This window comes from Oncorhynchus clarkii, chromosome 29 (genome assembly GCF_045791955.1).
Source record: "Oncorhynchus clarkii lewisi isolate Uvic-CL-2024 chromosome 29, UVic_Ocla_1.0, whole genome shotgun sequence".
Taxonomy (NCBI): domain Eukaryota; kingdom Metazoa; phylum Chordata; class Actinopteri; order Salmoniformes; family Salmonidae; genus Oncorhynchus; species Oncorhynchus clarkii.
In genome coordinates this window covers 42,892,592-42,919,897 of record NC_092175.1, presented here as the reverse complement: position 1 = coordinate 42,919,897, position 27,306 = coordinate 42,892,592, and the positions used below count along the sequence as shown (strand labels likewise).

The window sequence follows — 27,306 nt, the reverse complement described above, 5'->3', positions numbered from 1 at the left end:
ACAGACAGACAGACAGCGAGACAGACAGACAGACAGCGAGACAGACAGACAGACAGCGAGACAGACAGACAGCGAGACAGACAGACAGCGAGACAGACAGACAGCGAGACAGACAGACAGCGAGACAGACAGACAGCGAGACAGACAGACAGCGAGACAGACAGACAGCGAGACAGACAGACAGCGAGACAGACAGACAGCGAGACAGACAGACAGCGAGACAGACAGCGAGACAGACAGACAGACAGCGAGACAGACAGACAGACAGCGAGACAGACAGAGAGAGAGAGGAGACATACAGAGAGAGAGAGGAGACATACAGACAGAGAGAGAGAGGAGACATACAGACAGAGAGAGAGGAGACATACAGACAGAGAGAGAGAGGAGACATACAGACAGCGAGTCAAACAGACAGGCAAAGAGGGAGAGAGACAGGAGACATACAGACAAAGAGAGAGACAGTAAGACAGACAGCGAGACAGCCGGACAGACAGACAGCGAGACAGCCGGACAGACAGACAGCAAGACAGACAGCGAGACAGACAGACAGACAGCGAGACAGACAGACAGACAGCGAGACAGACAGCGAGACAGACAGCGAGACAGACAGCGAGACAGACAGACAGACAGCGAGACAGACAGACAGACAGCGAGACAGACAGACAGACAGCGAGACAGACAGACAGCGAGACAGACAGACAGACAGCGAGACAGACAGACAGCGAGACAGACAGACAGCGAGACAGACAGCGAGACAGACAGCGAGACAGCGAGACAGACAGCGAGACAGACAGACAGACAGCGAGACAGACAGACAGCGAGACAGACAGACAGACAGCGAGACAGACAGACAGCGAGACAGACAGACAGCGAGACAGACAGCGAGACAGACAGCGAGACAGACAGACAGACAGCGAGACAGACAGACAGACAGCGAGACAGACAGACAGCGAGACAGACAGAGAGAGAGAGGAGACATACAGAGAGAGAGAGGAGACATACAGACAGAGAGAGAGAGGAGACATACAGACAGAGAGAGAGAGGAGACATACAGACAGACAGCGAGTCAAACAGACAGGCAAAGAGGGAGAGAGACAGGAGACATACAGAGAGAGAGACAGTAAGACAGACAGCGAGACAGACAGACAGACAGCGAGACAGCCGGACAGACAGACAGCAAGACAGACAGCGAGACAGACAGCGAGACAGACAGCGAGACAGACAGACAGACAGCGAGACAGACAGACAGACAGAGACAGACAGCGAGACAGACAGCGAGACAGACAGCGAGACAGACAGCGAGACAGACAGAGAGAGAGGAGACAGACAGAGAGAGAGAGAGAGAGAGGAGACATACAGACAGACAGCGAGACAGACAGAGACAGACAGCGAGACAGACAGCGAGACAGACAGCGAGACAGCGAGACAGACAGACAGACAGCGAGACAGACAGACAGACAGCGAGACAGACAGACAGACAGCGAGACAGACAGACAGTGAGACAGACAGACAGACAGCGAGACAGACAGACAGACAGCGAGACAGACAGACAGCGAGACAGACAGACAGACAGCGAGACAGACAAGACAGCGAGACAGACAAGACAGCGAGACAGACAAGACAGCGAGACAGACAGACAGCGAGACAGACAGACAGCGAGACAGACAGACAGCGAGACAGACAGACAGCGCGTGCGAGACTGCTCAATGCTAGGAAGTTTGGGATGTGGATAATGTAGAGGCCCCAATGCTAGGAAGTTTGGGATGTGGATAATGTAGAGGCCCCAATGCTAGGAAGTTTGGGATGTGGATAATGTATAGGCCCAAATGCTAGGAAGTTTGGAATGTGGATAATGTAGAGGCCTCAATGCTAGGAAGTTTGGGATGTGGATAATGTATAGGCCTCAATGCTAGGAAGTTTGGGATGTGGATAATGTATAGGCCTCAATGCTAGGAAGTTTGGGATGTGGATAATGTATAGGCCTGTATGGACCTCCAAGCCAGTTCCACTGCTTTCTTAAATTCTTCCCCTTTTAAAATCAGGGACTGATGTAGGCCTGGGTCACCACCTGGGTGATATCGATTATGAGGTAGAACAGAAAACTAGCAGCAATTAGGATCTCGTAAGGATCAGAGTCGACTATCCCGAAAGTATAGCACACAGTGTAGAAGACGATGAGGTGTGGAGGCGCCTCACCTTTTTAATGAACTTCTCAACAATCTGGACCACGTGTTTATATAACTGGAAAGGGGAGAAGAGAGATGTCACCGAGTTTTAGTAACAGACACAGACGGAAGCCTAGTCGAGGACTAAAATTCTCTCTTCAAATGGAGCCTGTTTTCCAGTGCAGGAGGACTAGGCTTCATTAGAAGGATGCTTAGTGTATGCTGGGGGCGGCAGGGTAGCCTAGTGGTTAGAGCGTTGGACTTGGAACCGAAAGGTTGCAAGATCAAATCCCCCCGAGCTGACAAGGTCAAAATCGGTCGTTCTGCCCCCTGAACAAGGCAGTTAACCCACTGTTCCCCTGAACAAGGCAGTTAACCCACTGTTCCCCTGAAAAAGGCAGTTTAACCCACTGTTCCCCTGAACAAGGCAGTTTAACACACTGTTCCCCTGAACAAGGCAGTTTAACCCACTGTTCCCCTGAACGAGGCAGTTAACCCACTGTTCCCCTGAACAAGGCAGTTAACCCACTGTTCCCCTGAACAAGGCAGTCAACCCACTGTTCCCCTGAACGAGGCAGTTAACCCACTGTTCCCCTGAACGAGGCAGTTAACCCCACTGTTCCCCTGAACGAGGCAGTTAACCCCACTGTTCCCCTGAACAAGGCAGTTAACCCACTGTTCCCTTGAACAAGGCAGTTAACCCCACTGTTCCCCTGAACAAGGCAGTTAACCCCACTGTTCCCCTGAACAAGGCAGTTAACCCCACTGTTCCTCTGAACAAGGCAGTTAACCCCACTGTTCCCCTGAACAAGGCAGTTAACCCACTGTTCCCCTGAACAAGGCAGTTTAACCCACTGTTCCCACAGTTTAACCCACAGTTCCCCTGAACGAGGCAGTTAACCCACTGTTCCCCAGAACGAGGCAGTTAACCCACTGTTCCCCTGAACAAGGCAGTTTAACCCACTGTTCCCACAGTTTAGCCCACAGTTCCCCTGAACGAGGCAGTTAACCCACTGTTCCCCAGAACGAGGCAGTTAACCCACTGTTCCCCTGAACAAGGTAGTTAACCCCACTGTTCCCCTGAACAAGGCAGTTAACCCCACTGTTCCCCTGAACAAGGCAGTTAACCCCATTGTTCCCCTGAACAAGGCAGTTAACCCCACTGTTCCCCTGAACAAGGCAGTTAACCCACTGTTCCCCTGAACAAGGCAGTTTAACCCACTGTTCCCACAGTTTAACCCACAGTTCCCCTGAACGAGGCAGTTAACCCACTGTTCCCCTGAACAAAGCAGTTTAACCCACTGTTCCCCTGAACAAGGCAGTTAACCCACTGTTCCCCTGAACAAGGCAGTTAACCCACTGTTCCCCTGAACAAGGCAGTTAACCCACTGTTCCCCTGAACGAGGCAGTTAACCCACTGTTCCCCTGAACGAGGCAGTTAACCCACTGTTCCCCTGAACAAGGCAGTTAACCCACTGTTCCCCTGAACAAGGCAGTTAACCCACTGTTCCCCTGAACAAAGCAGTTTAACCCACTGTTCCCACAGTTTAACCCACAGTTCCCCTGAACAAGGCAGTTAACCCCACTGTTCCCCTGAACAAGGCAGTTAACCCCACTGCTCCCCTGAACAAGGCAGTTAACCCACTGTTCTCCTGAACAAGGTAGTTAACCCCCTGTTCCCCTGAACAAGGCAGTTAACCCCACTGTTCCCCTGAACAAGGCAGTTAACCCCACTGTTCCCCTGAACAAGGCAGTTAACCCCACAGTTCCCCTGAACAAGGCAGTTAACCCCACTGTTCCCCTGAACGAGGCAGTTAACCCACTGTTCCCCTGAACAAGGCAGTTAACCCACTGTTCTCCTGAACAAGGTAGTTAACCCCCTGTTCCCCTGAACAAGGCAGTTAACCCCACTGTTCCCCTGAACAAGGCAGTTAACCCCACTGTTCCCCTGAACAAGGCAGTTAACCCCACTGTTCCCCTGAACAAGGCAGTTAACCCCACTGTTCCCCTGAACAAGGCAGTTAACCCCACTGCTCCCCTGAACAAGGCAGTTAACCCACTGTTCCCCTGAACAAGGCAGTTTAACCCACTGTTCCCACAGTTTAACCCACAGTTCCCCTGAACAAGGCAGTTAACCCACTGTTCCCCTGAACAAGGCAGTTAACCCACTGTTCCCTTGAACAAAGCAGTTTAACCCACTGTTCCCCTGAACAAGGCAGTTAACCCACTGTTCCCCTGAACAAGGCAGTTAACCCACTGTTCCCCTGAACAAGGCAGTTAACCCACTGTTCCCCTGAACAAGGCAGTTAACCCACTGTTCCCCTGAACAAGGCAGTTTAACCCACTGTTCCCCTGAACAAGGCAGTTAACCCACTGTTCCCCTGAACAAGGCAGTTAACCCACTGTTCCCCTGAACAAGGCAGTTAATCCACTGTTCCCCTGAACAAAGCAGTTTAACCCACTGTTCCCCTGAACAAGGCAGTTAACCCACTGTTCCCCTGAACAAGGCAGTTAACCCACTGTTCCCCTGAACGAGGCAGTTAACCCACTGTTCCCCTGAACAAGGCAGTTAACCCACTGTTCCCCTGAACAAGGCAGTTAACCCACTGTTCCCCTGAACAAAGCAGTTTAACCCACTGTTCCCACAGTTCCCCTGAACAAGGCAGTTAACCCCACTGTTCCCCTGAACAAGGCAGTTAACCCCACTGCTCCCCTGAACAAGGCAGTTAACCCACTGTTCTCCTGAACAAGGTAGTTAACCCCCTGTTCCCCTGAACAAGGCAGTTAACCCCACTGTTCCCCTGAACAAGGCAGTTAACCCCACTGTTCCCCTGAACAAGGCAGTTAACCCCACTGTTCCCCTGAACAAGGCAGTTAACCCCACTGTTCCCCTGAACAAGGCAGTTAACCCCACTGTTCCCCTGAACAAGGCAGTTAACCCCACTGCTCCCCTGAACAAGGCAGTTAACCCACTGTTCCCCTGAACAAGGCAGTTTAACCCACTGTTCCCACAGTTTAACCCACAGTTCCCCTGAACGAGGCAGTTAACCCACTGTTCCCCTGAACGAGGCAGTTAACCCACTGTTCCCCTGAACGAGGCAGTTAACCCACTGTTCCCCTGAACAAGGCAGTTAACCCACTGTTCCCCTGAACAAGGCAGTTAACCCACTGTTCCCCTGAACAAGGCAGTTAACCCACTGTTCCCCTGAACAAAGCAGTTTAACCCACTGTTCCCCTGAACAAAGCAGTTTAACCCACTGTTCCCCTGAACAAGGCAGTTAACCCACTGTTCCCCTGAACAAGGCAGTTAACCCACTGTTCCCCTGAACAAAGCAGTTTAACCCACTGTTCCCCTGAACAAGGCAGTTAACCCACTGTTCCCCTGAACAAGGCAGTTAACCCACTGTTCCCCTGAACAAGGCAGTTAACCCACTGTTCCCCTGAACAAGGCAGTTAACCCACTGTTCCCCTGAACAAGGCAGTTAACCCACTGTTCCCCTGAACAAAGCAGTTAACCCACTGTTCCCCTGAACAAAGCAGTTTAACCCACTGTTCCCCTGAACAAGGCAGTTAACCCACTGTTCCCCTGAACAAGGCAGTTAACCCACTGTTCCCCTGAACGAGGCAGTTAACCCACTGTTCCCCTGAACAAGGCAGTTAACCCACTGTTCCCCTGAACAAGGCAGTTAACCCACTGTTACCCTGAACAAAGCAGTTTAACCCACTGTTCCCACAGTTTAACCCACAGTTCCCCTGAACGAGGCAGTTAACCCACTGTTCCCCTGAACGAGGCAGTTAACCCACTGTTCCCCTGAACAAGGCAGTTAACCCACTGTTCCCCTGAACAAGACAGTTAACCCACTGTTCCCCTGAACAAAGCAGTTTAACCCACTGTTCCCCGGGAAGCCTGTCATTATAAATACGAATTTGTTCTTGACCGACTTTCCTAGTTAAATAAAGGTTAAAATATATATTTTTATTTATTTAATGGAGACGTTCAGTCATTGCACTAATGGGTTTAAAAATCACCTTTTTCTCGCATCCTTTTGTTTAAAACACTAATAATAAATCATACCTGAGTGTGTGTGTGTGTGTGTGTGTGTGTGAGAGTGTGTGTGAGTGATAAAACCACTGAACCAGCTCCGTCTGCTATGTTCAGTGTCGGACCATAAGTCTAAGACAACACCATGTGTGTCTGTTTACAAGTCCTAAGAGCCAGACTCAGATTAAAGGGTTACTGTTGAGATTCTGACAACTAAACCATTTCCCCCCCCCCGATCCAATTCTAACTGGCGTTAATTAAGGTAAATCCATTTTGTTTTAAACAAAACATTCCATACCTGCTTTCCCATGGAAGAAGTGGTCAGAAAGGGATGTTTTCAGACCTGAAGGCCAAAACATTCAGGAGATAAAAGGTGCTCAAAGTTGATCCGTTTTTACAAAACATGAGAAGGGCTCAGTTTGATATCCTTTTTTTTTTTAAAAACTTACAAACAGCGTTTCTATTCCATAAATTTCTTGATTTAAAAAAAATAATAAAAAATTTGTCAGTCTATAAAGAATAGAATTAACTTCCAAACGAGATGACCTTATTTCTCGAACTACGTTTATAATTGAGGGATGATGACAATCGTCGACCCTGTTTTTCTGTTAGGCAAAAAGTGCACAGTTGAACGGACGCCGAAATCTACCAGAAGGAGCAATGGAGTGTACCATAACATGTACCACACCATGTAGCATAACATGTACCCCACCATGTACCATACCATGAACCACACCATGTACAACACCATGTACCATACCATGTACCACAACCTGCACCATAACATGTACCATACCATGTACCATAACATGTACCACACCATTTAGCATAACATGTACCCCACCATGCACCATACCATGTACCATACCATGTACCACACCATGTACCATAACATGTCCAGCAATGGAGTGTACCATAACATGTGCCATACCATGTACCATACAATGTACCACAACATGTACCACACCATGTACCACACCATATACAACACCATGTACCATACCATGTACCACAACCTGTACCATAACATGTACCATACCATGTACCATAGCATGTACCATAACATGTACCATAGCATGTGCCATAACATGCGTCATAACATTTACCATGGCATGTACCATACCATGCACCATAACATGTACCATAACATGTACCATAACATGTACCATAGCATGTACCATACCATTTGCAACACAATGTACCATAACATTTACCATAGCATGTACCATAACATGTATCATAACATGTACCATACCATTTAACACACCATGTACCATTACATTTACCACACCATGTACCATAGCATGTACCATAACATGTACCCTACCGTGTACCATAACATGTACCCCTATTACACCCCCCCCTGTTGTTGCCAGTCTCCCTCGACTCCTATGATAGAAGTACCCCGTTACACCTCCTCTGTTGTGACCAGTCTCCCTCGACTCCTATGATAGAAGTACCCCCTGTTACACCTCCTCTGTTGTGACCAGTCTCCCTCGACTCCTATGATAGAAGTACCCCGTTACACCTCCTCTGTTGTGACCAGTCTCCCTCGACTCCTATGATAGAAGTACCCCCTGTTACACCTCCTCTGTTGTGACCAGTCTCCCTCGACTCCTATGATAGAAGTACCCCGTTACACCTCCTCTGTTGTGACCAGTCTCCCTCGACTCCTATGATAGAAGTACCCCCTGTTACACCTCCTCTGTTGTGACCAGTCTCCCTCGACTCCTATGATAGAAGTACCCCGTTACACCTCCTCTGTTGTGACCAGTCTCCCTCGACTCCTATGATAGAAGTACCCCCTGTTACACCTCCTCTGTTGTGACCAGTCTCCCTCGACTCCTATGATAGAAGTACCCCCTGTTACACCTCCTCCGTGGTTGCCAGTCTCCCTCGACATCCTATGTCAAGGACACCCCATCACGAGGCCTCTGACAGTGACCTGAGTTACTGCCCTGAGGACACGAACGGCTTCATCAACAACGACAGGAAATCTGTTATGTGAAAAGTTTAATGGTAAAAAAATAACCGGCTTGATAAACTAGCAGATACATCTAGTAGAATCATTAGCAACAATCTTTGTCCTTTCTGTAGAACAAAATACAATTTACAACTTGGCTGTTTATTATATCTCCCCGTCACTGGCCCTCTCAGTCAACACCACCTCATAAGAGTGCCTGCTGCAGTTCTAGAGATGTCCAGTTTGCAGCTGAACACGCAGTATCGAGATGACCAGCAAGGGGTCCCTCATCAACGTCATTCAGACATGACCTCACTGTGAGCATTCATATGAATGGAACAGACAGACATGACCTCACTGTGCGCATTCATATAAATGGAACAGGCAGACATGACCTCACTGTGAACATTCCTATGAATGGAACAGTCAACCACATGACCTCACTGTGAACATTCATATGAATGGAACAGGCAGACATGACCTCACTGTGAGCATTCATATGAATGGAACAGACAGACATGACCTCACTGTGAACATTCCTATGAATGGAACAGTCAACCACATGACCTCACTGTGAACATTCATATGAATGGAACAGGCAGACATGACCTCACTGTGAACATTCATATGAATGGAACAGTCAACCACATGATCTCACTGTGAACATTCATATGAATGGAACAGTCAACCACATGATCTCACTGTGAACATTCATATGAATGGAACAGTCAGACACATGTTGGCAAGTATCCAGCCAGCAATCTTCACCTCTCAGTTGCAACAGCTTTGTCCAGGGTATAACCTAGCCTGATGGAGCCAGCCTGATCACTATATAATGTCCAGGGTATAACCTAGCCTCATGGAACCAGCCTGATCACCATATAATGAACAGGGTATAACCTAGCCTGGTGTGAACCAGCCTGATCACTGTGTTCACCATATAATGTCCAGGGTATAACCTAGCCTGATGGAGCCAGCCTGATCACTATATAATGTCCAGGGTATAACCTAGCCTCATGGAACCAGCCTGATCACCATATAATGAACAGGGTATAACCTAGCCTCATGGAACCAGCCTGATCACCATATAATGAACAGGGTATAACCTAGCCTGGTTGAACCAGCCTGATCACCATATAATGACCAGGGTATAACCTAGCCTCATGGAACCAGCCTGATCACCATATAATGTCCAGGGTATAACCTAGCCTGATGGAACCAGCCTGATCACCATATAATGACCAGGGTATAACCTAGCCTGATGGAGCCAGCCTGATCACTATATAATGACCAGGGTATAACCTAGCCTGATGGGAACCAGCCTGATCACCATATAATGTCCAGGGTATAACCTAGCCTGATGGGAACCAGCCTGATCACCATATAATGTCCAGGGTATAACCTAGCCTGATGGGAACCAGCCTGATCACTATATAATGTCCAGGGTATAACCTAGCCTGATGGGAACCAGCCTGATCTGTGTTTATCATTCTATTTAATTTGATGATATCTGAAGTGAAATAGAAAGCTGAACACATCCATCAGCTTGGTTCCACCAAGATAATCATAACCACCATTGGTAATGGAATCTGTGTGTGTGTGCGTGTGTGTGTGTGTGTGTGTGTGTGTGATCGACCAGTATCTTTGATGAGGGGCCAGGAACTGAGCTATGCTGCTATGTCCATCAATGAGGCTCTGGCAAAGACCTCACCTCCAGCCTGACCACTTACCTGCTCACCAACAGTCATCGATGAGAAGAACAGAATTAGGTAGGTTTTAGTCTGACCTGTTCAAACTTCAACATAGTACTTGTTTGTGAGTCAAATATGACCCATCCTAACTGCCATTGGTAATAGAACAGTGACCTGTGTGTGTTACGAGAAACATGTATGGAACCATCACATAGAGACTCTGTCCAGCCAGACAGACAGGCTTGATACTGATGTCTCTGAATGGAGAGAGACCTGGCACTCTGACAGACAGATACTGATGTCTCTGAATGGACAGAGACCTGGCACTCTGACAGACAGATACTGATGTCTCTGAATGGACAGAGACCTGGCACTCTGACAGACAGGCTTGATACTGATGTCTCTGAATGGACAGAGACCTGGCACTCTGACAGACAGGCTTGATACTGATGTCTCTGAATGGACAGAGACCTGGCACTCTGACAGACAGGCTTGATACTGATGTCTCTGAATGGACAGAGACCTGGCACTCTGACAGACAGATACTGATGTCTCTGAATGGACAGAGACCTGGCACTCTGACAGACAGATACTGATGTCTCTGAATGGACAGAGACCTGGCACTCTGACAGACAGATACTGATGTCTCTGAATGGACAGAGACCTGGCACTCTGACAGACAGATACTGATGTCTCTGAATGGACAGAGACCTGGTGAAGCAGCATTAACATTTAACTACATACATTTTACTTGTATGGGGAGGGAGAAACCCTGTGTATTCTGGACCAGGATCAGGTATCAGTCAATATGAGGAGAAACCCTGGGTATTCTGGACCAGGATCAGTCAATATGAGGAGGGAGAAACCCTGTGTATTCTGGACCAGGATCAGGTATCAGTCAATATGAGGAGAAACCCTGGGTATTCTGGACCAGGATCAGTCAATATGGGGAGAGAGAAACCCTGGGTATTCTGAACCAGGATCAGTCAATATGGGGAGGGAGAAACCCTGGGTATTCTGAACCAGGATCAGTCAATATGAGGAGAGAGAAACCCTGGGTATTCTGGACCAGGATCAGGTATCAGTCAATATGGGGAGGGAGAAACCCTGTGTATTCTGAACCAGGATCAGGTATCAGTCAATATGGGGAGGGAGAAACCCTGGGTATTCTGGACCAGGATCAGGTATCAGTCAATATGAGGAGAGAGAAACCCTGGGTATTCTGGACCAGGATCAGGTATCAGTCAATATGAGGAGGGAGAAACCCTGGGTATTCTGAACCAGGATCAGGTATCAGTCAATATGGGGAGGGAGAAACCCTGGGTATTCTGGACCAGGATCAGGTATCAGTCAATATGGGGAGGGAGAAACCCTGGGTATTCTGGACCAGGATCAGGTATCAGTCAATATGAGGAGAGAGAAACCCTGGGTATTCTGGACCAGGATCAGGTATCAGTCAATATGGGGAGGGAGAAACCCTGGGTATTCTGGACCAGGATCAGGTATCAGTCAATATGGGGAGGGAGAAACCCTGGGTATTCTGGACCAGGATCAGTCAATATGAGGAGGGAGAAACCCTGTGTATTCTGAACCAGGATCAGGTATCAGTCAATATGGGGAGGGAGAAACCCTGTGTATTCTGAACCAGGATCAGGTATCAGTCAATATGGGGAGGGAGAAACCCTGGGTATTCTGGACCAGGATCAGTCAATATGGGGAGGGAGAAACCCTGGGTATTCTGAACCAGGATCAAGGAACTAATACTGTATACGGGACACCAGACAGGATGACTGACTTGTTACCATGGTAGCCCCATTACTTTCAGACAGGAAGATATAAACACTCTGATATGTTACCATGGTAGCCCCATTACTTCCAGACAGGAAGGTATAAACACTCTGACATGTTACCATGGTAGCCCCATTACTTCCAGACAGGAAGGTATAAACACTCTGACATGTTACCATGGTAGCCCCATTACTTCCAGACAGAAAGGTATGAACACAGACATGTTACCATGGTAACCTCATTACCACCAGGCAAGAAGGTATGACCACTCGGACATGTTACCATGGTAGCCCCATTACTACCAGACAAGAAGGTATGACCACTCTGACATGTTACCATGGTAACCACATTACTACCAGACAGGAAGGTATGACCACTCTGACATGGTACCATGTTACACACTGTGTCTGTGTGGAGTTGCTAGGGCAACGGGCCTGCCTGCTCTGCTCGGAGAAGAGGGAAGAGGAGCAGAGGAGAATAAAAACGCAAGGAAATCAAGAACTTATCCAAAGCGCTTTGACTTCTCAAACACAGCAGAAAGCTAACACTATACGATGCCTGTCTCCATGTTAATTCAGACACTAACTGAGATAACTAGCACAGCAGAAAGCTAACACTATACGATGCCTGTCTCCATGTTAATTCAGACACTAACTAAGATAACTAGCACAGCAGAAAGCTAACACTATACGATGCCTGTCTCCATGTTAATTCAGACACTAACTGAGATAACTAGCACAGCAGAAAGCTAACACTATACGATGCCTGTCTCCTTATTAATTCAGACACTGAGATAACTAGCACAGCAGAAAGCTAACACTATACGATGCCTGTCTCCTTATTAATTCAGACACTAACTGAGATAACTAGCACAGCAGAAAGCTAACACTATACGATGCCTGTCTCCTTATTAATTCAGACACTGAGATAACTAGCACAGCAGAAAGCTAACATTATAAGATGCCTGTCTCCTTATTAATTCAGACACTGAGATAACTAGCACAGCAGAAAGCTAACACTATACGATGCCTGTCTCCTTATTAATTCAGACACTGAGATAACTAGCACAGCAGAAAGCTAACACTATACGATGCCTGTCTCCATGTTAATTCAGACACTAACTGAGATAACTAGCACAGCAGAAAGCTAACACTATACGATGCCTGTCTCCTTATTAATTCAGACACTGAGATAACTAGCACAGCAGAAAGCTAACATTATAAGATGCCTGTCTCCTTATTAATTCAGACACTGAGATAACTAGCACAGCAGAAAGCTAACACTATACGATGCCTGTCTCCTTATTAATTCAGACACTGAGATAACTAGCACAGCAGAAAGCTAACACTATACAATGCCTGTCTCCTTATTAATTCAGACACTAACTGAGATAACTAGCACAGCAGAAAGCTAACATTATAAGATGCCTGTCTCCTTATTAATTCAGACACTAACTGAGATAACTAGCACAGCAGAAAGCTAACACTATACGATGCCTGTCTCCTTATTAATTCAGACACTGAGATAACTAGCACAGCAGAAAGCTAACACTATACGATGCCTGTCTCCTTATTAATTCAGACACTAACTGAGATAACTAGCACAGCAGAAAGCTAACACTATACGATGCCTGTCTCCATGTTAATTCAGACACTAACTGAGATAACTAGCACAGCAGAAAGCTAACACTATACGATGCCTGTCTCCTTATTAATTCAGACACTAACTGAGATAACTAGCACAGCAGAAAGCTAACACTATACGATGCCTGTCTCCTTATTAATTCAGACACTAACTGAGATAACTAGCACAGCAGAAAGCTAACACTATACAATGCCTGTCTCCTTATTAATTCAGACACTGAGATAACTAGCACAGCAGAAAGCTAACACTATACGATGCCTGTCTCCTTATTAATTCAGACACTGAGATAACTAGCACAGCAGAAAGCTAACACTATACAATGCCTGTCTCCTTATTAATTCAGACACTGAGATAACTAGCACAGCAGAAAGCTAACACTATACGATGCCTGTCTCCTTATTAATTCAGACACTGAGATAACTAGCACAGCAGAAAGCTAACACTATACGATGCCTGTCTCCATATTAATTCAGACACTGAGATAACTAGCACAGCAGAAAGCTAACACTATACGATGCCTGTCTCCTTATTAATTCAGACACTAACTGAGATAACTAGCACAGCAGAAAGCTAACATTATAAGATGCCTGTCTCCTTATTAATTCAGACACTGAGATAACTAGCACAGCAGAAAGCTAACACTATACGATGCCTGTCTCCTTATTAATTCAGACACTGAGATAACTAGCACAGCAGAAAGCTAACATTATAAGATGCCTGTCTCCTTATTAATTCAGACACTGAGATAACTAGCACAGCAGAAAGCTAACACTATACGATGCCTGTCTCCATATTAATTCAGACACTGAGATAACTAGCACAGCAGAAAGCTAACACTATACGATGCCTGTCTCCTTATTAATTCAGACACTAACTGAGATAACTAGCACAGCAGAAAGCTAACACTATACGATGCCTGTCTCCTTATTAATTCAGACACTAACTGAGATAACTAGCACAGCAGAAAGCTAACACTATACGATGCCTGTCTCCTTATTAATTCAGACACTGAGATTACTAGCACAGCAGAAAGCTAACACTATACGATGCCTGTCTCCTTATTAATTCAGACACTGAGATAACTAGCACAGCAGAAAGCTAACACTATACGATGCCTGTCTCCATATTAATTCAGACACTGAGATAACTAGCACAGCAGAAAGCTAACACTATACGATGCCTGTCTCCTTATTAATTCAGACACTAACTGAGATAACTAGCAAGTTAAACCCAATACACAGCTGGCCTCATCGGTTCCCTCTCTTTCTCCTGCTGTGTAATTTACAAAACAAACACGTGACAGGCTCAACTGTTCTAGGGAACTGCGGTAAACTGTAATTGTTATTAAAAAGATTTTAATTATAATAATAATAATATGAAATAATTTGACAACGCTGTTTGTACTTTTTTTAAGTGATATCAAACTCAGCCCTTTATATATTCCAGTGTAAACATGACTGTCTCATGTTTTGTAAAAACGGGTCAACTTTGAGCACCTTTTATCTCCTGAATGTTTTGGCCTTCAGGTCCGAAAACATCACTTTCTGACCACTTCTTCCGTGGGAAAGCAGGTATGGAATGTTTTGTTTAAAACAAAATGGATTTACCTTAATTAACGCCAGTTAGAATTGTATCGGGGGGGAAATGGTTTAGTTGTCCGAATCTCAACAGTAACCATTTAATCTGAGTCTGACTCTTAGGACTTGTAAACAGACACATGGTGTTGTCTTAGACTTACGGTCCGACACTGAACATAGCAGACGGAGCTGGTTCAGTGGTTTTCTCTCTCACACACACACACACACACACACACACACACACACACACACACACACACACACACACACACACACACACACACACACACACACACACACACACACACACACACACACACACACACACACACACACACACACACACAACCAGCTGTCCCTGTCGAGAGCACGACTTCTCTCCCTCCGCAAAGCATCGATTTATACTCTCATTCCACACACAACTTACCTTCATAGCTTTGATGGCTGACTTAGTGATGGATATCATCTTGGCTCGAGATATTGGGGGCTTCATGTCCATCAAGGAGAACAGCTGGGGGAGAGAGAAAGAGTGAGAAAGAGGAGAGACGAAAGAGGGAGAGATGACCAACAACATCAACAGGTCACAACTCCTGCAGCACAGTAGGTCTGTACATAGTCAACGGTACGCTTCGAGGTGACTCCTATGGTAGGTACTCCTCAAATAAAAAACTAATCTCATTAGTCACGTACACATATTTGGCAGAGGTTATCGCAGGGGAAGCGAAATGATTGTGTTTCTAGCTCCAAATGTGCAGTAATATCTAATGCTTGTGTTTCTAGCTCCAACAGTACAGTAATACCTAATGCTTGTGTTTCTAGCTCCAACAGTACAGTAATACCTAATGCTTGTGTTTCTAGCTCCAACAGTGCAGTAATACCTAATGCTTGTGTTTCTAGCTCCAACAGTACAGTAATATCTAATGCTTGTGTTTCTAGCTCCAACAGTGCAGTAATATCTAGATAAATGCTTGTGTTTCTAGCTCCAACAGTACAGTAATACCTAATGCTTGTGTTTCTAGCTCCAACAGTGCAGTAATATCTAGATAAATGCTTGTGTTTCTAGCTCCAACTGTGCAGTAATATCTAGATAAATGCTTGTGTTTCTAGCTCCAACTGTGCAGTAATATCTAGATAAATGCTTGTGTTTCTAGCTCCAACAGTGCAGTAATACCTAGATAAATGCTTGTGTTTCTAGCTCCAACAGTACAGTAATATCTAATGCTTGTGTTTCTAGCTCCAACAGTACAGTAATATCTAATGCTTGTGTTTCTAGCTCCAACAGTGCAGTAATATCTAGATAAAGGCTTGTGTTTCTAGCTCCAACAGTGCAGTAATACCTAGATAAATGCTTGTGTTTCTAGCTCCAACAGTACAGTAATATCTAATGCTTGTGTTTCTAGCTCCAACAGTACAGTAATATCTAATGCTTGTGTTTCTAGCTCCAACAGTGCAGTAATATCTAATGCTTGTGTTTCTAGCTCCAACAGTGCAGTAATACCTAATGCTTGTGTTTCTAGCTCCAACAGTACAGTAATATCTAGATAAATGCTTGTGTTTCTAGCTCCAACAGTGCAGTAATACCTAGATAAATGCTTGTGTTTCTAGCTCCAACAGTACAGTAATACCTAATGCTTGTGTTTCTAGCTCCAACAGTGCAGTAATATCTAGATAAATGCTTGTGTTTCTAGCTCCAACAGTGCAGTAATATCTAGATAAATGCTTGTGTTTCTAGCTCCAACAGTGCAGTAATATCTAGATAAATGCTTGTGTTTCTAGCTCCAACAGTGCAGTAATACCTAGATAAATGCTTGTGTTTCTAGCTCCAACAGTACAGTAATATCTAATGCTTGTGTTTCTAGCTCCAACAGTACAGTAATATCTAATGCTTGTGTTTCTAGCTCCAACAGTGCAGTAATATCTAGATAAAGGCTTGTGTTTCTAGCTCCAACAGTGCAGTAATACCTAGATAAATGCTTGTGTTTCTAGCTCCAACAGTACAGTAATATCTAATGCTTGTGTTTCTAGCTCCAACAGTACAGTAATATCTAATGCTTGTGTTTCTAGCTCCAACAGTACAGTAATATCTAATGCTTGTGTTTCTAGCTCCAACAGTACAGTAATATCTAATGCTTGTGTTTCTAGCTCCAACAGTACAGTAATACCTAATGCTTGTGTTTCTAGCTCCAACAGTACAGTAATACCTAATGCTTGTGTTTCTAGCTCCAACAGTGCAGTAATATCTAATGCTTGTGTTTCTAGCTCCAACAGTACAGTAATACCTAATGCTTGTGTTTCTAGCTCCAACAGTACAGTAATACCTAATGCTTGTGTTTCTAGCTCCAACAGTGCAGTAATACCTAATGCTTGTGTTTCTAGCTCCAACAGTACAGTAATATCTAATGCTTGTGTTTCTAGCTCCAACAGTACAGTAATATCTAATGCTTGTGTTTCTAGCTCCAACAGTGCAGTAATATCTAGATAAATGCTTGTGTTTCTAGCTCCAACAGTACAGTAATATCTAGATAAAGGCTTGTGTTTCTAGCTCCAACAGTACAGTAATATCTAGATAAATGCTTGTGTTTCTAGCTCCAACAGTGCAGTAATATCTAGATAAATGCTTGTGTTTCTAGCTCCAACAGTACAGTAATATCTAGATAAATGCTTGTGTTTCTAGCTCCAACAGTGCAGTAATACCTAGATAAATGCTTGTGTTTCTAGCTCCAACAGTGCAGTAATACCTAGATAAATGCTTGTGTTTCTAGCTCCAACAGTACAGTAATACCTAATGCTTGTGTTTCTAGCTCCAACAGTGCAGTAATACCTAATGCTTGTGTTTCTAGCTCCAACAGTACAGTAATATCTAATGCTTGTGTTTCTAGCTCCAACAGTACAGTAATATCTAGATAAATGCTTGTGTTTCTAGCTCCAACAGTGCAGTAATACCTAGATAAATGCTTGTGTTTCTAGCTCCAACAGTGCAGTAATACCTAGATAAATGCTTGTGTTTCTAGCTCCAACAGTGCAGTAATACCTAGATAAATGCTTGTGTTTCTAGCTCCAACAGTACAGTAATATCTAGATAAATGCTTGTGTTTCTAGCTCCAACAGTACAGTAATATCTAGATAAATGCTTGTGTTTCTAGCTCCAACAGTACAGTAATATCTAGATAAATGCTTGTGTTTCTAGCTCCAACAGTACAGTAATATCTAATGATAAACACAAATCCAAAAAGTAAAAAGAAAGAAATTAAGAATAAGAAATACCAGGATGCACAAATTAGCTAAACAGCCATGATTTCTCTCAAAACAGTCTACAACAGTCTGTCCATGCTATCAAAGATTTTTTTTTACAACTAAACCAAGATACACCACAGCTTGTCGTTTCCAATGGGATCACATTAGTCATAGTGGGCAGAACAAGCAAGGAGATGGGGAAAGCCAAGCACGCGCTAGCGATATCCTATTGGAGCGTTCTAGTATGCATCTGAATATTTGCGTTAGGGAACGCCTACTCTGAAGCCTTTGCACTCCTAAACAGCGCGTTTAAAAAAAAAAAATAACGTTTGCAAAGGATAAATTCTACAAAACAGTGCACTGTACTCAGATCAAGTAGTTCATCGATGAAAAAATGTGCAGAACGTTAGCCAAAATCCATCTCCTTCCATCTTCTCTCACTGCCCGCCACTGGGCTTCCTCTCACTACCATATTTGGTAGTGACTGGAAACACCAACCGGATGCTTCACATTTATACATCCAGTGAAATATCTGGTTCATTGTTCCATCTGTGACGGTAGATTGCAAGCTACAGCTAGCTTACCCCATTCATAGACGCTAACTGCTTTAGCACCTATTGACAAGACTCTCTTTCTGTTGACAAGACTCTCTTCTATTGACAAGACTCTCTTCTATTGACAAGACTCTCTTCTATTGACAAGACTCTCTTCTATTGACAAGACTCTCTTCTATTGACAAGACTCTCTTCTATTGACAAGACTCTCTTCTGACTGGGGGAGTTTTGTTAAGAGCCCTGGTGCTTTCTCTAAACATTAAAAGGTCTAATGTAGCCATATTTTTTTTTTAAATCTCAATAGCAAATAATTTCTGGGTAATAATTAAAACGGTGCTACGCAAACAATAATACACATTTTAAAAATAGCATTTGCGTTGTAATGTCAGAAAATGTCCATAATAGTGGAATTGTAGTGTTTCACATTATTACTCACTGCCAGTGTTGTGATTGATTATTGATTATTAGTTTATTGATTTCTCCTGCTGGTGCGACTTCTGTCTAAATGGGAAAGCTGTTGTGACTTTTTTGACCGTGTTTTCGAGTGGAAATCACTGTCATTTTCTGGTTGCTGTTTGCTCAATTTCAGTTAGTGAGAAAACAAGCACTGAATAGTAGTGTCGTTAATCATTGTAATTATCTAAGGTTGCTGTGAAATATATTTTCTAAAATAAACAAAGTGGAAAGTATTCAGACTCATTGGACTTTTCCTACATTTTGTTACGTTACAGCCTTATTCAAAAATATGTTTTCCCCTCATCAATCTACACACAATATCCCATAATGACAAAGCAAAAACTGTTTTTTTTTTAGAAATGGTTGCAAATGTATTAAATAAAAAAAATATGTATATAATATAATATATATCACATTTACATAAGTATTCAGACCCTTTACTCAGTACTTTGTTGAAGCACCTTTGGCAGCGATTACAGCCTCGAGTCTTCTTGGGTATGACGCTACAAGCTTGGCACACCTGTATTTGGGGAGTTTCTCCCATTCTTCTCTGCAGATCCTCTCAAGCTCTGTCAGGTTGGATGGGGAGCATCGCTGCACAGATATTTTCAGGTCTCTCCAGAGATGTTAAATCGGGTTCAAGTCTGGGCTCTGGCTGGGCTACTCAAGGACAGTCAGAGACTTGTCCCAAAGCCACTCCTTCGTTGTCTTGGCTGTGTGCTTAGGATCATTGTCCTGTTGGAAGGTGAACCTTCGCCCCAGTCTGAGGTCCTGAGCGCTCTGGAGCAGGTTTTCCCCAAGGATCTCTCTGTACTTTGCTCCGTTCATCTTTCCCTCGATCCTGCCTAGTCTCCCAGTCCCTGCCGCTGAAAAACATCTCCACAGCATGATGCTGCCACCACCATGCTTCACCATGGGAATGGTATTGGCCAGGTGATGAGCGGTGCCTGGTTTCCTCCAGACTTGACTCTTGAAATTCAGGCCAGAGAATCTTGTTTCACCCTTTAGCCCAAGTGGGCTGAGGAGTGGCTTCTGTCTGGCCACCCTACCATAAAGGCCTGATTGGTGGAGTGCTGCAGAGATGGTTGTCCTTCTGAAAGGTTCTCCCATTTCCACAGAGGAACTCTGGAGCTCTGTCAGAATGACCATTGAGTTCTTGGTCACCACCGTGACCAAGGCCCCTCTCCCCTGATTGCTACGTTTGACCAGGCGGCCAGGTCTAGGAAGAGTCTTGGTGGTTCCAAAAATCTTCCATTTAAGAATGATGGAAGTCACTGTGTCCTTGGGAACCTTCAATGCTGCAGAAATGTGTTGGTACTCTTCCCCAGATCTGTGCCTCGACACAATCCTGTCCCGTGGCTGTACGGACAATTCCTTCAACCTCGTGGCTTGGTTTTTCCTCTGACATGCACTGTCAACTGTGGGACCTTATATAGACAGGTGTGTGCCTTTCCAAATCATGTCCAATCAATTGAATTTACCACAGGAGGACTCCAATCAAGATGTAGAAACATCTCAAAGATGATCAATGGAAACAGGATGCACCTGAGCTCAATTTAGAGTCTCATAGCAAAGGGTCTGAATACTTATTTACATAAGGTAAGGTTAAGGTTTGTTTGTTTTTTTAATACATTTGCAAAAATGTTTTTTCATCATTATGGGGTATTGTGTCTAGATTGAGGAGAAAACAATATTTAATACATTTTAGAATAAGGCTGTATTTTAACAATGTGGAAATAGTGAAGGGGTCTAAATACTTTCTGAATGCATTATTGCTTCTTTGCAAAAAGCAATTTCTCAAGTAAGAAAACCAGACGCTATTGGTAGAAATGGTTTGGAACTCTATTCGTCTATTTACCAATTAACAGCCTAATGATGTCACAATGGCGGGCCAAAACTCCATCCCAACAAAACAGGCTGAAATGTCAGGAAGTCTTTTCAAAACAGCTCTTAAACTTAAAGGGCATTATTATCATTTTCACAGTTTCACAGTATTATTTCAAACTCACGGTGTGGAAATCTTTATAAAAACACAGGAGGGGGAAAAAAAACATTTTTTGACTGCATTTGGCTTTTAACACGCATCGCTTGAGGAAGTTTTGGAAATATAAGGAATGCATCTTTAAAGTCAGCGAGAAATTATTTTTTTTAAACAAAAAGGTGAAATTACTACACACCTTTTATAGAGTGGACTAATTAGCTATCTGAGTCTGTCTATAAACAGAAGACAGAGTGGACAATCTGTGCTAATTAGCTATCGGAGTCTGTCTATAAACGGAAGACAGAGTGGACAATCTGTGCTAATTAGATATCGGAGTCTGTCTATAAACGGAAGACAGAGTGGACAATCTGTGCTAATTAGATATCGGAGTCTGTCTATAAACGGAAGACAGAGTGGACAATCTGTGCTAATTAGCTATCTGAGTCTGTCTATAAACGGAAGACAGAGTGGACAATCTGTGCTAATTAGCTATCGGAGTCTGTCTATAAACGGAAGACAGAGTGGACAATCTGTGCTAATTAGCTATCGGAGTCTGTCTATAAACGGAAGACAGACGCAGTAAACATGTTTTTACTGAAAAGTACTGTGTTAACCTGTTAAAACACTGCACATAAGTGTGTAATTTGCATTTGTGAAATTATTTTAATGTGATATGAAAGTTGAGTGATTTATTGTTTCTAGAACCGTACCACAATTGACAAATTGACGTTTAGGATGTTTTGGCTTCTAGAGCCAATTCACCTTTAAAAACAGAACATGTTCAAGGTCCTTGGACTAGAAGGAGTAACCAATGATGTATATAAACATTATCATACTCCTCCTGTACACACACAAATACACACAACAGATTGGCTAGTGAAACGCAACCTCACCCCTCTGATTGGACTAGCAAACTTTCAATCAACAGAGGTCGGGGGAGCTAGTGAACTGACTGCTGACGGATTTTCTGTACAGCTATAGGGTCGGGTCAAGCACAGAGGTCAAATTGAAGAGAGGATAGTCATAATAAATATGCAGCCCCCCAATTTTTTGGGGTGATCAAGAATATAAACTGTTTATTTTGCAAGCTCTGGGCGACAAGCAACGATTACTAACATAGGGTATTCGTTTCCTTTGTTCATATTTCCCAAGTTATGTTAGAGTTCTGTGTCTCTGTCATTCTGGTTGTACGTAATAGGAGTGTGCGCGTATCAGTACCCATAGAAGTAAGCTATGTGGCTTGTGCACCAAACTTTGTGGAGTCAGTATGATGAATACGAGACAATTATGTACCTGCGCTTATATGTGCCTGTTTGAGAACGTGTTAGATTTGGTTTCTCCAGGGAAGATTGCGCAGTCTTGCCCGCTACCTGTCAAATAATACAGGTTCAGCGTGATACAGAGGCTATTTGTTTTGGGGCTTTTCTCTGTGTAAATTTGGTAAATGTACTTGTATATTTAGTATGATACGGGGCTTTCAGCATTAGATCACCATGACATTGCCATTTATTTTTACTGACTTCATTGGGAAATAACTTTTCCATAAAATTGATCTTAAATTGATTGCCAATATTGAAAACAATATTATGGGATGATGCATGAACTTGTCCAGCTTTACATTCTAGTAATCCAGGCTGTATCACATCCGGCCGTGATTGGGAGTCCCATAGGACGGAGCACAATTGGTCCAGCGTCGTCCGGGTTTGGCCGGAGTAGGCTGTCATTGTAAATAGTAATTTATTCTTAACTGACTTGCCTAGTTAATTAAAAAGAATCAATATTGTGATGCATTTCAACTGCTACAGGATTTGGAAGATACATGTTTTGTTCTTCTTCAGTACAGACACTAATACATACATTATTTTTTTTTTAAACAACATATAGTATTGTTTGAACTTGAATAGAAGTCAATCATTTCTCAATAAACATGTATTTATTTTATAGAGTTCTTATATTGCAGTCCCCACGATTCCCAATTCATTCCTACGGAGGCTGTACCTTTTGACTATCCTAATGGTGGACGGTGCCTTCACAACAGCGCCCCCTGTTAGTCATCTATGGGAACACATACTGTAGCTTTATAAACTGGGTGGTAAGAGTCCTGCATGCTGATTGGCTGAAAGACGCGGCATATCAGACCATACACCAGTGGTATGACCAAAAAAAAAACATGTAGTTTTTTTTTTAAACTCTTTATTACGTTAGTAACCAGTTCACCAGAGCAATATAAGGCACAGCAGTGGGTTTATGGTGTAAATTATATGACCAATATATTTCACAGGTTAAGGACTCTGTATCCAAAGCACTCCGCGTTGTTGATCAGAAACAGCCTGTGGTATATAGGCCATAATACCACACCCGCGTCGGGTATTATTCATGAAATATATCATTGGAAGTAACGTTAGGATCTCTTATTAGATGCGTTAGTACAACTAGCTAACCGCTCTTCAGTGTTTCCTGTGTTAACCAATTTGGCTCACTTAGCTTAATAACCAAATCAATGGTTTTTGTTGGTAAACTAGGAGTGCAGTTACGATTGGAAGTGCATTCTTTAAAAAAAAAATTATTTATAACATGTTAGGACATATTTTAACTAGTCACCTTAACCCTTTTAACCCCTAATTTTAACATTTAAAAAAGTATCCTAACCTGAACACCTTAATGATGCTAACCTACAACGGGGGGGGGGGGGGGGGGGGGGGGGGGGGGGGGGGGGGGGGGGGGGGGGGGGAACTTATCTTCCCGTCGTAACGTTTTTAGCTATTAACTCGCTTAGTTATGTTTTTTTTTTATGGTTTTAACACAAACCTTTTTTTGACAGTAGCTGTTATTTTTGTTCAAACTGAACAGAAATCTTGTTATTTGCTCAAGTTAACATGCTTGCTTTTTTGTTGAATAATTAACTATCGTGTTGATGTCGATAGCTCGTTGTAACAAGCTAACGTTTAGCTTACCTGGTCAACCGAGCCGTGTTCAATACTGCGTGATAAACTACAGTAAATTAATCAAAACCTATCAAGTTATAAATCAAGGAAGATCATCTTTTAACGATAAAGTATTTAAATAATAATAATCCTGGATTAGAGCTGTTAGTAAGATACACAGATAGGTAGTTGGTTAAGGCAAGGCCTCCATAACAGGCCTCTTCTCCATAACAGCGAGACACACGACGGGTCCCCTATTTTTAACGGGACTAAACACACTCTCTCACGACGGTCTACGGGACAACTCACCTCATGGTTAAAAGCGTTTACGGCGTCCATGATTTCCCTAGCAGAAAATCCCTGCACTAAGAGTCCAACTACCCGTGTATCCCCGTTATGACAGGGCTAACATGTCCGCTCTCTAGTTTGCAGAAGGGTATGGAGCGAAAGCAGAACGGGATTTGAGGGGTAGTTGTAGTTGTAACATTTGGCCACACGGTGGCGGTATTGTATATTCATTTATATGTGGCCCACAGACGGGATTTTGGGGGGTAGTTATTGTATTTGGCCACACGGTGGCGGTATTGTATATGGATTTAACCAATGCCTCATTTGAATTTTTGAATGAATACAATGTACCTTATTTTCTAGGCATTACAATGTGTTCATTTCATCTGAATTGTGTCAAATGTATGTTTTGGAAATGTTTTGAAGATATATATATATATATATAGTTTACCTGCTGGTGGTGAAGGAGACCAGACTACAGAGGTAAAGAGGGAGTTTACCTGCTGGTGGTGAAGGGGACCAGACTACAGAGGGAGTTTACCTGCTGGTTGTGAAGGAGACCAGACTACAGAGGGAGTTTACCTGCTGGTGGTGAAGGAGACCAGACTACAGAGGTAAAGAGGGAGTTTACCTGCTGGTAGTGAAGGGGACCAGACTACAGAGGGAGTTTACCTGCTGGTTGTGAAGGAGACCAGACTACAGAGGTAAAGAGGGAGTTAACCTACTGGTGGTGAAGGAGACCAGACTACAGAGGGAGTTTACCTGCTGGTGGTGAAGGAGACCAGACTACAGAGGGAGTTTACCTGCTGGTGGTGAAGGAGACCAGACTGCAGAGGGAGTTTACCTGCTGGTGGTGAAGGAGACCAGACTACAGAGGTAAAGAGGGAGTTTACCTACTGGTGGTGAAGGAGACCAGACTACAGAGGGAGTTTACCTGCTGGTGGTGAAGGAGACCAGACTACAGAGGTAAAGAGGGAGTTTACCTGCTGGTGGTGAAGGAGACCAGACTACAGAGGGAGTTTACCTGCTGGTGGTGAAGGAGACCAGACTACAGAGGTAAAGAGGGAGTTTACCTTCTGGTGGTGAAGGGGACCAGACTACAGAGGGAGTTTACCTGCTGGTTGTGAAGGGGACCAGACTACAGAGGGAGTTTACCTGCTGGTTGTGAAGGAGACCAGACTACAGAGGGAGTTTACCTGCTGGTTGTGAAGGAGACCAGACTACAGAGGGAGTTTACCTGCTGGTGGTGAAGGAGACCAGACTACAGAGGGAGTTTACCTGCTGGTGGTGAAGGAGACCAGACTGCAGAGGGAGTTTACCTGCTGGTGGTGAAGGAGACCAGACTACAGAGGTAAAGAGGGAGTTTACCTACTGGTGGTGAAGGAGACCAGACTACAGAGGGAGTTTACCTGCTGGTGGTGAAGGAGACCAGACTACAGAGGTAAAGAGGGAGTTTACCTGCTGGTGGTGAAGGAGACCAGACTACAGAGGGAGTTTACCTGCTGATGGTGAAGGAGACCAGACTACAGAGGTAAAGAGGGAGTTTACCTGCTGGTGGTGAAGGAGACCAGACTACAGAGGGAGTTTACCTGCTGGTGGTGAAGGAGAGCAGACTGCAGAGGTAAAGAGGGAGTTTACCTGCTGGTGGTGAAGGAGACCAGACTATAGAGGGAGTTTACCTGCTGGTGGTGAAGGAGACCAGACTACAGAGGTAAAGAGGGAGTTTACCTGCTGGTGGTGAAGGAGACCAGACTACAGAGGTAAAGAGGGAGTTTACCTGCTGGTGGTGAAGGAGTCCAGACTACAGAGGGAGTTTACCTGCTGGTGGTGAAGGAGACCAGACTACAGAGGGAGTTTACCTGCTGGTGGTGAAGGAGACCAGACTGCAGAGGGAGTTTACCTGCTGGTGGTGAAGGAGACCAGACTACAGAGGTAAAGAGGGAGTTTACCTGCTGGTGGTGAAGGAGACCAGACTACAGAGGGAGTTTACCTGCTGGTGGGGAAGGAGACCAGACTACAGAGGTAAAGAGGGAGTTTACCTGCTGGTGGTGAAGGAGACCAGACTACAGAGGTAAAGAGGGAGTTTACCTGCTGGTGGTGAAGGAGACCAGACTACAGAGGTAAAGAGGGAGTTTACCTGCTGGTGGTCAAGGAGACCAGACTGCAGAGGTAAAGAGGGAGTTTACCTGCTGGTGGTGAAGGAGACCAGACTACAGAGGTAAAGAGGGAGTTTACCTGTTGGTGGTGAAGGAGACCAGACTACAGAGGTAAAGAGGGAGTTTACCTGCTGGTGGTGAAGGAGACCAGACTACAGAGGTAAAGAGGGAGTTTACCTGCTGGTGGTGAAGGAGACCAGACTATAGAGGGAGTTTACCTGCTGGTGGTGAAGGAGGCCAGACTACAGAGGTAAAGAGGGAGTTTACCTGCTGGTGATGAAGGAGACCAGACTACAGAGGTAAAGAGGGAGTTTACCTGCTGGTGGTGAAGGAGACCAGACTACAGAGGTAAAGAGGGAGTTTACCTGCTGGTGGGGAAGGAGACCAGACTACAGAGGGAGTTTACCTGCTGGTGGTGAAGGAGACCAGACTACAGAGGTAAAGAGGGAGTTTACCTGCTGGTGGTGAAGGAGACCAGACTACAGAGGGAGTTTACCTGCTGGTGGGGAAGGAGACCAGACTACAGAGGGAGTTTACCTGCTGGTGGTGAAGGAGACCGGACTACAGAGGTAAAGAGGGAGTTTACCTGCTGGTGGTGAAGGAGAACAGACTACAGAGGTAAATAGGGAGTTTACCTGCTGGTGGTGAAGGAGACCAGACTACAGAGGTAAAGAGGGAGTTTACCTGCTGGTGGTGCAGGAGACCAGACTACAGAGGGAGTTTACCTGCTGGTGGTGAAGGAGACCAGACTACAGAGGTAAAGAGGTAGTTTACCTGCTGGTGGTGAAGGAGGCCAGACTACAGAGGTAAAGAGGGAGTTTACCTGCTGGTGGTGAAGGAGAC

The 27,306-nt window shown here is 44.5% G+C and overlaps 1 protein-coding gene across 1 annotated transcript in view; it reads right to left on the bottom strand.

Moving 5' to 3' along the window:
* The window catches only part of LOC139388768 (SR-related CTD-associated factor 4a), a 51,991-nt gene extending 27,538 nt beyond the window's left edge, over positions 1-24,453 (bottom strand). The window contains exons 1-3 of the mRNA XM_071135679.1: positions 24,329-24,453; positions 15,298-15,381; positions 2,197-2,241 (exon numbers count right to left, since the gene is read on the bottom strand). Of these exons, the coding sequence (XP_070991780.1) occupies positions 2,197-2,241; positions 15,298-15,381; positions 24,329-24,358 (159 nt within the window). The 5' untranslated portion in view covers positions 24,359-24,453. The remainder of the gene's footprint in view (positions 1-2,196; positions 2,242-15,297; positions 15,382-24,328) is intronic.
* Between the last annotated feature and the right edge of the window lie 2,853 nt (positions 24,454-27,306).